The sequence below is a fragment of the Vigna umbellata genome, chromosome 1 (genome assembly GCF_029865625.1).
Source record: "Vigna umbellata cultivar VRB3 chromosome 1, Vumbellata_1.0, whole genome shotgun sequence".
NCBI classification, from domain to species: Eukaryota; Viridiplantae; Streptophyta; class Magnoliopsida; order Fabales; family Fabaceae; genus Vigna; species Vigna umbellata.
The window spans coordinates 53,577,727-53,589,759 of NC_142165.1; the positions used below are offsets into that span (position 1 = coordinate 53,577,727).

At 36.8% G+C, this 12,033-nt stretch overlaps 1 protein-coding gene across 1 annotated transcript; it reads left to right on the forward strand.

Annotated features, from left to right (window-relative positions):
- Positions 1–411: 411 nt before the first annotated feature.
- LOC148205743 (uncharacterized) lies at positions 412–1,242 on the forward strand. Its single transcript, XM_088105205.1, has one exon. It carries the CDS (start codon positions 412–414, stop codon positions 1,240–1,242), a length of 831 nt encoding a protein of 276 aa, XP_087961331.1.
- The last annotated feature ends 10,791 nt before the right edge of the window (positions 1,243–12,033 follow it).

A 12,033-nucleotide genomic window follows, 5' to 3' on the forward strand; every position in this document is an offset into this window, starting at 1 on the left:
GACCAAGACCCAGCAGTGTTTATGCAGGAGATGAGAAGAAGGATGGAGGCGATGCAGACAGAGATCGACACCCTTAGGGGTGAGCGTGATACGGCTAGAGGGGCACAAGCTAACCGCCAATCTTCCGCACGCGCCCCGACACCACCTTTCGTTGAGATGCCGGAGACAATGCCGGATTCAGAGGAAGACACAGATCCTACCCATGACAGTCATTATCATGGGGAGGCTCAAAGTGATGTTGGCTCACATCGGAACGCCAATCGCCCGGTCCCAGCCGGCCGAGCGACAGCCCTGCATCCGTTCACAGCGGTGGTCATGGAGGAACAGATCTCGTAGAGGGCGTTCCCAGCCGTAGAGAAGTATGACGGGTCAGGTGATCCGGAGGAGCATTTGCGGTCCTTCGTCGACGCCATGACCATTTACTCCCCCAATGAAAATGTGTGGTGCAGGGTTTTTTCCTTATCGATTAAGGAAGAAGCCTTAGCATGGTTTCATTCGTTGAGACCTCGAACCATTGGTAATTTCGCCACCCTGAGGGACATGTTCGAGCGGCAGTTTTCGGCAGGTAGAGCTCGAAACTTGACGTATTTGGAGTTGACCAACATAAAACAGGAGAAGGAAGAAAGTCTTCGAGACTTCATGGACCGATTTAACAAAACTGCTCGACAAGTGAGGGGAGTGGGTAAGAAGTTTACCATCAGCACTCTGGCCACCGCATTGAGGCCCTCCCCTTTCGCCGATAACTTATTTGCGGAACCCCCTTTAACCTTGGACGAGTTGCAAGAGAGAGTCGCTCGGTTCATCAGAATAGAAGAGATGAGGGCGGTTCAGAGACGACAACAGGAGCAGAGCTCGACCTTAGGGCAGGAGAAGAAGGAAGGTAAAAAATCGTTCGTACCTGGCGAGCGGTCAAAAGGCCAGAAGTACAGAGATGGTCCGAAGGGGGGTAGGTTCGAAAGATACACCCCGTTGAATATGCCAAGGGCTAGAGTTTTGGAAGAAGCTTTGAGTGTAGACCTGATTCAGGAAAGACCTTCTCGGTCGTCACCCAAGGTGGACGGAAGTAAACATTGCGCCTATCATCTAAACATAGGGCATAACACCAAAGATTGTACGGTGTTGAAGGATAAGGTGGAAGAACTAATCCGGACGGGTCACCTAAAAAAGTTTGTGAAGAAGGAGCGGAGGGCGAGAAGCCCACCACGGGCGAGAAGCCCACCCCGGAGAACGAGGGTGGAATGAAGTGATAGAAGAGATGATCGGTGCCCGGATCGGAGGCGGAGTAGAAGTCGTAGCCATGACCGATCACTGCGTGGCACGATAAACACTATCTCGGGAGGTTTTGCTAGAGGGTCGTCGGCATCGGCGAGGAAGAGAAATTTGAGGGAGCTCAAGAGTGTTCACCGGGTGGATGTGAGGAAGCACTCCATGCCGCCAATCACATTCACCGATGAAGATTTTCATGCTCCTGATCCGAATCAAGATGATCCGATGGTGATAACAGCTGTAATTGCTCGATACAGCGTAGGAAAGGTGTTGGTGGATCAAGGCAGTTCTGTTAACATTCTTTACTGGAAGACGTTCCAACAGATGGACATATCCGAGGACCTGATAGCCCCGAGCAGATAGTAGGATTTTCGGGGGAGAGAGTGGATACGAGGGGATATGTAGATCTGAGGACTTGCCTGGGAACTGAGCGGAATAAAGAGTTGAAGACGAGGTTTTTACTGGTAGAGGCAAACACATCGTATAATGTGTTGTTGGGCCGACCATGTTTGAATGCGTTCGGAGCGATCGTTTCCACGCCTCACCTCACACTCAAATTTCCATCGGACAATGGAACCATTTGCATCGTTTGGTCTGACCAGAGGATTGCCAGAGAATGTTATGTGGCTGGGCTGAAGGTTCAGCCATCTTCATCTGATCTATCTAATCGGCAGAGGAGAAAACGATCGGAGGTAGCCATGGCGGATCTAGATCCGAGAACTAATACCGACGATCGGATGGAACCAATGGGAGAAACAAGGCCTTTCAGCCTTGGGCGGAAGGAGGAACAGGTTACTACCATCGTAGTGAGCTGGAAGAAGACCAAGCTAGGTCGATAGGTGCGGAGTTGAAAAAGATAAAAGATTTGTTTGCCAGGACTGTAGCCGATATGCCAGGAATCCACCCAAAAATCATGTCACACAAGCTGGCATTGTTCAAGGAGGCCCGACTGGTGGCCCAAAAGAAGAGAAGATTGGGGGAAGAGAAGAGATCGGCGGTGGCAGCTGAGGTGAAAAATTTGTTAGAGGCAGATTTCATCCGTGAAATCAAGTACACAACTTGGCTGGCGAACGTTGTGATGGTGAAGAAGTCAAGCGGGCAGTGGAGAATGTGTACGGACTTCACGGATCTGAACAAAGTTTGCCCCAAGGACTCTTATCCGCTACCGAGTATTGATGCGTTAGTGGATGGGGCTTCGGGGTTCCAAGTGCTAAGTTTCCTGGATGCATATTCAGGATACAATCAGATTCCTATGTTTCCCCCGGACAGTGACAAGACAGCCTTCATCACCGAGCGGTGGCGACGTTTTGGTATTTCATACAAATCGGCGAGGTGGAAGTTGGTTTTCCGCACACACCGGCGAGGCATGGATTACTATGTTGTTACTTTACTATTGTAATGTTTTTAACACTCAAGTGCTTTATGGAAATTTAAAGTTCTCATCATGAATGTATACATCAACCTTTTGTGGATTATTGTTGATAAATACGTACTTGAATAAACCAAGTTCTGTAACAGACTTTTGAACAAAAAAATCAACTATAAAGCATTATGAGATTTGTGAATATTGGGATGTCTAAACATGACTTTCCAGCCTCTGCTCGAACTTAAACACTAAAATCAAGTGAAAACCAATAGATTTATGCCAAAAATTTAAAAATTTTGACTATGGTCACCTAGGTTACCACAACTGATTCCTCCAGTACAAGTTTCTGTACAAATCCTGGATTTTGTTCGTGTAATCGTTTACCAAGCATCTGTAAACGATTACAAGTGTATTTTTTGGTGCAGAAGTTTCAAGACTTCATCTAAGTTGTTCATCTCACAAACATTGTTCCTTTCCTCAATCATGGGGTGCCCAAACATGACTTTCCAGCCTCTACTCACACTTAAACACTAAAATCAAGTGAAAAGCATTGGATTTATGCCAAAAAATTAAAAATTTTGACTATGGTCACCTAGGTTACCACAACTGATTCCTCCAGTACAAGTTTCTATACAAATCCTGGATTTTGTTCGTGTAATAGTTTACCAAGCATCAGCAAACGATTACAAGTGTATTTTTTTTAGTGCAGAAGTTTCAACACTTCATCTAAGTTGTTCATCTCATAAACATTGTTCCTTTACTCAATCATGGGGTGCCCAAACATGACTTTCTAGCCTCTATTTACACTTAAACACTAAAATCAAGTGAAAACCAATGGATTTATGCCAAAAAATTAAAATTTTTTACTATGGTCACCTAAGTTACCACAATTGATTCCTCCATAACAAGTTTTTGTACAAATCCTGGATTTTGTTCGTGTAATCGTTTACCAAGCATCTGTAAACAATTACAAGTGTATTTTTTGTTGCAGAAGTTTCAAGACTTCATCTAAGTTGTTCATCTCACAAACATTGTTCCTTTCCTCAATCATGGGGTGCCCAAACATGACTTTTCCGCCTCTACTCACACTTAAACACTAAAATCAAGTGCAAAGCATTGGATTTATGCCAAAAAATTAAAAATTTTGACTATGGTCACCTAGGTTACCACAACCGATTCCTCTAGTACAAGTTTTTGTACAAATCCTGGATTTTGTTCGTGTAATCGTTTACCAAGAATCAGTAAACGATTACAAGTTTAGTTTTTGGTGCAGAAGTTTCAAGACTTCATCTAAGTTGTTCATCTCATAAACATTGTTCCTTTCCTCAATCATGGGATGCCCAAACATGACTTTCCAGCCTCTATTCACACTTAAACACTAAAATCAAGTGAAAACCAATGGATTTATGCCAAAAAATTAAAAATTTTGACTATGGTCACCTAGGTTACCACAACTGATTCCTCCACTAGAAGTTTCTGTACAAATCCTGGATTTGTTGGTGTAATCGTTTACCAAGCATCTGTAAACGATTACAAATGTATTTTTTGGTACAGAAGTTTCAAGACTTCATCTAAGTTGTTCATCTCATAAACATTGTTCCTTTCCTCAATCATGGGGTACCCAAACATGACTTTCCAGCCTCTACTCACACTTAAACACTAAAATCAAGTGAAAAGCATTGGATTTATGCCAATAAATTAAAAATTTTGACTATGGTCACCTAGGTTACCACAACTGACTCCTCTAGTACAAGTTTCTGTACAAATCCTGGATTTTGTTCGTGTAATCTTTTACCAAGCATCAGTAAACGATTACAAGTGTATTTTTTGGTGCAGAAGTTTCAAGACTTCATCTAAGTTGTTCATGTCATAAACGTTGTTCCTTCCTCAATCATGGGGTGCCCAAACATGACTTTCCAGCTTTTACTCACTATTAAACACCAAAATCAAGTGAAAACCAGTGGATTTATGTCAAAAAATTAAAAATTTTGATTGTGGTCACCTAGGTTACCACAGCTGACTCCTGCAGTACAAGTTTCTATACAAATCCTGGATTTTGTTTGTGTAATCGTTTACCAATGAGTTGTAATCGATTACAACTGTGTTTTTTGGTGCAGAAGTTCCAGGACTTCACCTAACTTCATCATGTCACAAGCATTGTTTCATTCCTCCATCAAATACATCAATACTAATCAAAGTGGTCACTTTATTCATTAATAATTCAAACAAAACCTCATTTCACAATGACAATAACAAAGGAAATTCAATTAACATTAATAATAGGTACAATTTTGTATTACTTTCTCTTAACATTGAACAAAATATATTTCAAATTACAAACATTTGTTCATCTATGTACAATTTTTTATTACTTTCTCTTAAGAAATCTATACAAATATCACTCATATTTTATTCTAAGAAATCGAGTGTAAGGAGTCCTAAGCACTCTGCTCTTGTAACGCCTTCGTCACCCTATCCTCACATAAGTCTTCATGGGAGGTGGATTGGTGGACATGCCTCCCGGGAAAAAAATCTAGTGTTCATGGACGGTTCTTCACATAAAACACTCTATCCATCATCTCTAAAATCAGTGATCGGTGCTTCTCTGTCAAATGCTCGTTCAAAGTGGAAATATACTTTGTTAAAAAGGAGTGACTAACCCTCAACAACAAACAAAATAACCAAAACATAAAAGCCCTAAAACAAAAACAACAAAAAATTTAATAGGGAAAACCGAAAACGCAATGTACAAAATGAAGGAAGAATGCATTTACTTTGCTCGTCGAAGGACCATGGTTACCGGAACTTGCCATTTTTCACAATACACTCAACAAAGAGGACGACATTGACCAAAACGAAGAAATGTAACGAAAACGTAGAAGGAGAACGACAAGAAAAAGCGACAACCATAAGGAAGAGGGAGACCGAAAACCAAAAGGGAGAGCTAGAACGAAGATGGTGAACGAGAAGGAAGAAAGAGAACGATGATTTCTAATGAAATAGGACAAGGGGTATATTTAGAATCCCAAATTTTCTGAAGCTCTCATTAATTTCGATGTCACAATTTCAGAAATAAAAGAAAAAAAATTGGACCAATGCACCTATGACACCTGGCGTTGTTAAAAATGTGTTAAAATTTTGTTGTTAGAATATCACGATCCTAATAAAAATGTGGTACGACATCAAATTAGGCTCGATTGAGACCTGAGTGGGGAGGGTCCTGAAAGCCTTATTCACCAAGTAAAACTTCCTGGAATGGAGGTATGAGGCCAAGAGAACGTTGAGAGAGTACACGGTGCGGTCACATTTTCGTTGGGGCATTTTGTCGAACACCCTATGCACAAATTTGGCCATGCCACTTAGGACATAAAAGGACATGAGGGCCATATACTTAATCTCCTCGTCATGCTTTTGGTAACGGACGATGTCGAAAACCCACCTGAAGATGCCCTTGGCGCCGTAGCGCCACACTATGTACTGGGCAGTTCTTTGGGGGAACATGTCAGCTTTCTTGAATTTCAAAGATTCTAAGTTCTCATGATGATCTATCATAAACTTGAACACGTTTCTATTGAATTCGGACATGGATACCTTCAACCTCTCTTTCTTCAACTGGTCAACGTAAGCTTTCTTGATCTCAAAGGCCAACGTCTCTATCTTCTTTGTACTCCCTATAATATACTTGAAGAATTCTATATCGAACAAGTTAATAATTTCGGGAGCTTTCTCCAACTCCTCACAGCTTTCTGGAATAGAGTTGATTAACAACAGTAACTTCAACATCTTTTTCTTCTCTCCCAACTTGCTTTCCTTCTCTCCCAACTGTAACTTCAACTTCTTCTTGAATCGTCGAATCTTTTCGAACTCCTTTACTTTCTTTTTAAGGAAAATAAAGAATTTCTTCCCCTCGGAGTCTGGCGTCCATAACTTCTCTTTATTATCTTTGTCAGACTCTGTGTCGCTGCATAGCCACCGGGAGCGCTTGGCGCCGGCGAGGCACCGCACCGTGTTCTCGTAAGTTTTGTTGCGTAAGACGAAGCATGAAGCCCGATGAAGAAAACTATACATTTTGGAATTTTGGAAGGGAAAATAGGATAGGTTTGTGAATCTTTCTTTTTTCAACGCAGGGTCAATATAAAACTCTTACGCAGGGTCAATATATTTATCAATTCGTAGTATTAGTATTATTATTTGGATTAATATAGGATCGTGATATTCTAACAACAAAATTTTAACACATTTTTAAAAACGTCAGGTGTCATTGGTGCATTGGTCCAATTTTTTTTCTTTTATTTCTGAAATTGTGACATCGAAATTAATGAGAGCTTCAGAAAATTTGGGATTCTAAATATACCCCTTGTCCTACTTCATTAGAAATCACCGTTCTCTTTCTTCCTTCTCGTTCACCATCTTCATTCTAGCTCTCCCTTTTGGTTTTCGGTCTCCCTCTTCCTTATGGTTGTCGCTTTTCCTTGTCGTTCTCCTTCTACGTTTTCGTTACATTTCTTCGTTTTGGTCAATGTCGTCCTCTTTGTTGAGTGTATTGTGAAAAATGGCAAGTTCCGGTAACCATGGTCCTTCGACGAGCAAAGTAAATGCATTCTTCCTTCATTTTGTACATTGCGTTTTCGGTTTGGATTTTGGGTTTTCCCTATTAAATTTTTTGTTGTTTTTGTTTTAGAGCTTTTATGTTTTGGTTATTTTGTTTTTTGTTGAGGGTTAGTCACTCCTTTTTAACAAAGTATATTTCCACTTTGAACGAGCATTTGACAGAGAAGCACCGATTATTGATTGCAGAGATGATGGACAGAGTGTTTTATGTGAAGAACGGTCCATGAACACTAGATTTTTTTTCCCGGGAGGCATGTCCATCAATCCACCTCCCATGAAGACTTATGTGAGGATGGGGTGACGAAGGCGTTACAAGAGCAGAGTGCTTAGGACTCCTTACAGTCGATTTCTTAGAATAAAATATGAGTGATATTTGTATAGATTTCTTAAGAGATAGTAATACAAAATTGTACATAGATGAACAAATGTTTGTAATTTGGAATATATTTTGTTCAATGTTAAGAGAAAGTAATACAAAATTGTACATATTATTAATGTTAATTGAATTTCCTTTGTTATTGTCATTGTGAAATAAGGTTTTGTTTGAATTGTTAATGAATAAAGTCACCAATTTGATTAGTATTGATGTATTTGATGGAGGAATGAAACAATGTTTGTGACATGATGAACTTAGGTGAAGTCCTGGAACTTCTGCACCAAAAAACACAATTGTAATCGATTACAACTCATTGGTAAACGATTACACGAACAAAATCCAGGATTTGTACGAAACCTATACTGCAGGAGTCAGTTGTGGTAACCTAGGTGACCACAATCAAAATTTTTAATTTTTTGACATAAATCCACTGGTTTTCACTTGATTTTGGTGTTTAATAGTGAGTAAAAGCTGGAAAGTCATGTTTGGGCACCCCATGATTGAGGAAAGGAACAACGTTTATGAGATGAACAACTTAGATGAAGTCTTGAAACTTCTGTACCAAAAAATACACTTGTAATCGTTTACTGATGCTTGGTAAAAGATTACACGAACAAAATCCAGCATTTGTACAGAAACTTGTACTAGAGGAGTCAGTTGTGGTAACCTAGGTGACCACAGTCATAATTTTTAATTTTTTGCCATAAATCCAATGCTTTTCACTTGATTTTAGTGTTTAAGTGTGAGTAGAGGCTGGAAAATCATGTTTGCGCACCCCATGATTGAGGAAAGGAACAAAGTTTATGAGATGAACAACTTAGATGAAGTCTTGAAACTTCTGCACCAAAAAATACACTTGTAATCGTTTACAGATGCTTGGTAAACGATTACACGAACAAAATCCAGGATTTGTACAAAAACTTGTAGTGGAGGAATCAGTTGTGGTAACCTAGGTGACCATAGTCAAAATTTTTAATTTTTTGGCATAAATCCATTGGTTTTCACTTGATTTTAGTGTTTAAGTGTGAATAGAGGCTGGAAAGTCATGTTTGGGCACCCCATGATTGAGTAAAGGAACAATGTTTATGAGATGAACAACTTAGATGAAGTCTTGAAACTTCTGCACCAAAAAATACACTTGTAATTGTTTACTGATACTTGGTAAACGATTACACGAACAAAATCCAGGATTTGTACAAAAACTTGTACTGGAGGAATCAGTTGTGGTAACCTAGGTGACCATAGTCAAAATTTTTAATTTTTTGGCATAAATACAATGCTTTTCACTTGATTTTAGTGTTTAAGTGTGAGTAGGGGCTAGAAAGTCATGTTTGGGCACCCCATGGTTGAGGAAAGGAATAATGTTTATGAGATGAACAACTTAGATGAAGTCTTGAAACTTCTGCACCAAAAAATACACTTGTAATCGTTTACAGATGTTTGGTAAACGATTATACGAACAAAATCCAGGATTTGTACAGAAACCTGTAGTGGAGGAATCAGTTGTGGTAACCTAGGTGACCATAGTCAAAATTTTTAATTTTTTGGCATAAATCCATTGGTTTTCACTTGATTTTAGTGTTTAAGTGTGAATAGAGGCTGGAAAGTCATGTTTGGGCACCCCATGATTAGACCTGTCAATTTGACCCTCCTTACATGGTTTGGCCCTAACCCACGTGGGTTGGGGCCAAAAAAATCTACAGGACCAAAAAGCCCCTCGTAGAAAAAGCCCACGGGGCCAAAATATCTTCAAAAGCCCTGTGGGCCAGGGCCAACCCATGGGCCTTTTTTTAGAAAAAATGTTCATTTTGAATACAAGAAAAAATATAATTAACTCCTAATTTGTTACAAAAATAGTTACTATAAAAAATAAATTGAAATTTTTATAAGAGGAGAGTTCTAAAATCAAGAAGAAAAAGCAAAATGACAATATTTATTAAGTTAGATTCTCTAAGTATATAATTAAAGGATCATTTTATAAATTTGAAATTTAAATATTTAATTTCACTTTTTTTTTAAGTTATAAGTAAGAAATTAACTTTTTATCTAAAATTATCCTAATTGAAATTTAAGAGAAGATTTTCTGTAATTGAAGCTCTTAATTTAAAAAAAATAGGCTGCTTTATTTTCTTAGAAAGTTATTGAAAAAGAAATTAAATATAAATGATTTTCTTTTTCATTTTATACTCAACAAATCATGTTCAAAACAAAAATAATAAATAAAAAGAAAAAACTCATAAACCTTGTGCAGACTGAAGTTGTATTCGCCCATAGAATTCAATCTCGTTGTACTACTCACTCAAAATGTTTACATTTTAAATGTCATAAACATAAATATAAACATAAACATAAACATACATTTATGTTATGTGTTCTAATTGAAAGTTAAAAATAAATTATTTAATGTGTTAGTTAAAGAATTGAAACACTATAACATTTGTCATTCTTTAGTACTTTAGGTCTATTTAAAATTTTCATTTTTTTATAAATTTTTAAGAAATTAACTTTCTTTTTATAATATATCTTATGGTGATTTTGAGAAAAGATTATCAGAGAGAAAAAACAAAAATAAAACATAAGTTTAATTTACACATAAAATATTAATACTATTTTTGATCAAAAAATTTTAGATAATAAATTTTTGAATTATTTTTAATTTTAAATAATTAAAAGCAGATTGGGTGATATTTTAGAAGTCGAGGAAACAAAACAGTTATTCTTTTTAAGAACTTAAAAAGCAGTGCAAATATTAAATCAAATTAATATGTTATTATCTCTTTTTGGGGTTATTTTGATATTACTAATTATATATAATTTTCTAATAATTGGTGTTTGTAACATGAGACATAATTTTATTAAAATTGACAACAAAATAAAGCATTTTTATAATATTTCAGTAAAATAAATTTGTAATACTATTTAGTTGTATAAAATTAAGTGTGTGGTTTGCAATTGTTTTTAATTATTTAAAAAAGTGGTTATTTTGAATATTAAATATTCTATTATACTATAATTAATTAGTTTTATTTAATAATTTGAAATAAGAAATCAATTACATGAATATAAAATTTAGTATTTTTAATAGTTACTATTAAGAATGTTGAAGTTTAGTTTCCAAAAAAACTTTTAGTGGGCTAAACCCATCTTAATCATGACCCTAACCCCCTTGAGAGGGGGCTTTGGGAGTTGGGACTTTTTTTTGGCCCCATTTGAGGGACTTCTTAAGAAGGGTCTTTTTCAAAAATGGGTTAGAGCTAGCCCCGGACTCATGGGTCAAATTGACACCTCTATTGATTTTTATTTTAGGAGTGATAATATGATAATAATGTTCCCACTTCATCCTAATTGTCATTTTCGATTAAGGTAAATTGAAACCTTTTTTCTGTTTTCAGATTGAGTGAAAATATATTATTGGTGTGTACTGACGAGACTTATTTTTTGTTTGCTTAAATGTGTTTTTTAATTTAGCTTTTATTAATTATTTAACATTAAAAAAATTATTCACAAGCAAGAGCTTGAATGGTGTATGATGTGTTCCACAGTATTAGGTCACATCGAGTATTGATATTACTGAATGAAGGACAATTGGAGATTTGACTTGTGAGCTACGTTCTTCACGTTTAGATAAAATCAAGAAGCACATGTGTCAATTTGATTAAGCTAGCTCACATAACTTAGTAAAAAATCTATAAGAAGTCCATGTAAAAAAGAGTGACACCCATGCTCTGTTGTTCGTTGAATGAAGTGAAGAAGAAGATGGATGGGAGGAAGAGAGAAGAAGATGAGAGTAAATTTGACTTTTCATTTTAATTATGGAGGTGCAGGAAGAAAGTACTGAGATGGAAGAAGAAATGCCCTTAGTTAAATTGACATAGATCCAGATTATTTCTACAACATCCAATTAGAAAAATCTACTCCACATCTACCATCCATGACATTGGCCAAGAAAACCATATTTACTATACATTGACAAATAACAGTAATACATAACAACAACAAAAATAATAGTAACAATTTAGATAAAGAAAATATCTTAGATCAACAACTCGAGTTAATATAATCCGAAAAGTAATAATCAAATAGATATGTCCCAGTCAAAACTAAGTTGAAGAACTAAATATAAAGAGAAGATACATAATTTGATAATACAAAAAATTTAAATTTTTACTGTTTTAAAGTAAAACTTGAAATTCTCAAATCTTTTCTTCTTTAAAAAAATGAAACTGGAGATTTTCTAACTTTTAGTAATTCAATTATTCTCGTAAAATTATAAAGTTTCAATTTTTTTACCCCAACAACATATAAATAAACATTTTAGTTTTTTAATAAAAAATTAATTATCCTTGTAAGTTACCTGTTTAGTCACACTATTAGGGTCATCTTTTGTATGGTTGATCAGAATTCGGGTACCTTC

Bases quoted from the DNA above. Each gene is read 5' to 3' on its own strand.
- LOC148205743 (XM_088105205.1), top strand. From the start codon at position 412: ATGACCATTTACTCCCCCAATGAAAATGTGTGGTGCAGGGTTTTTTCC.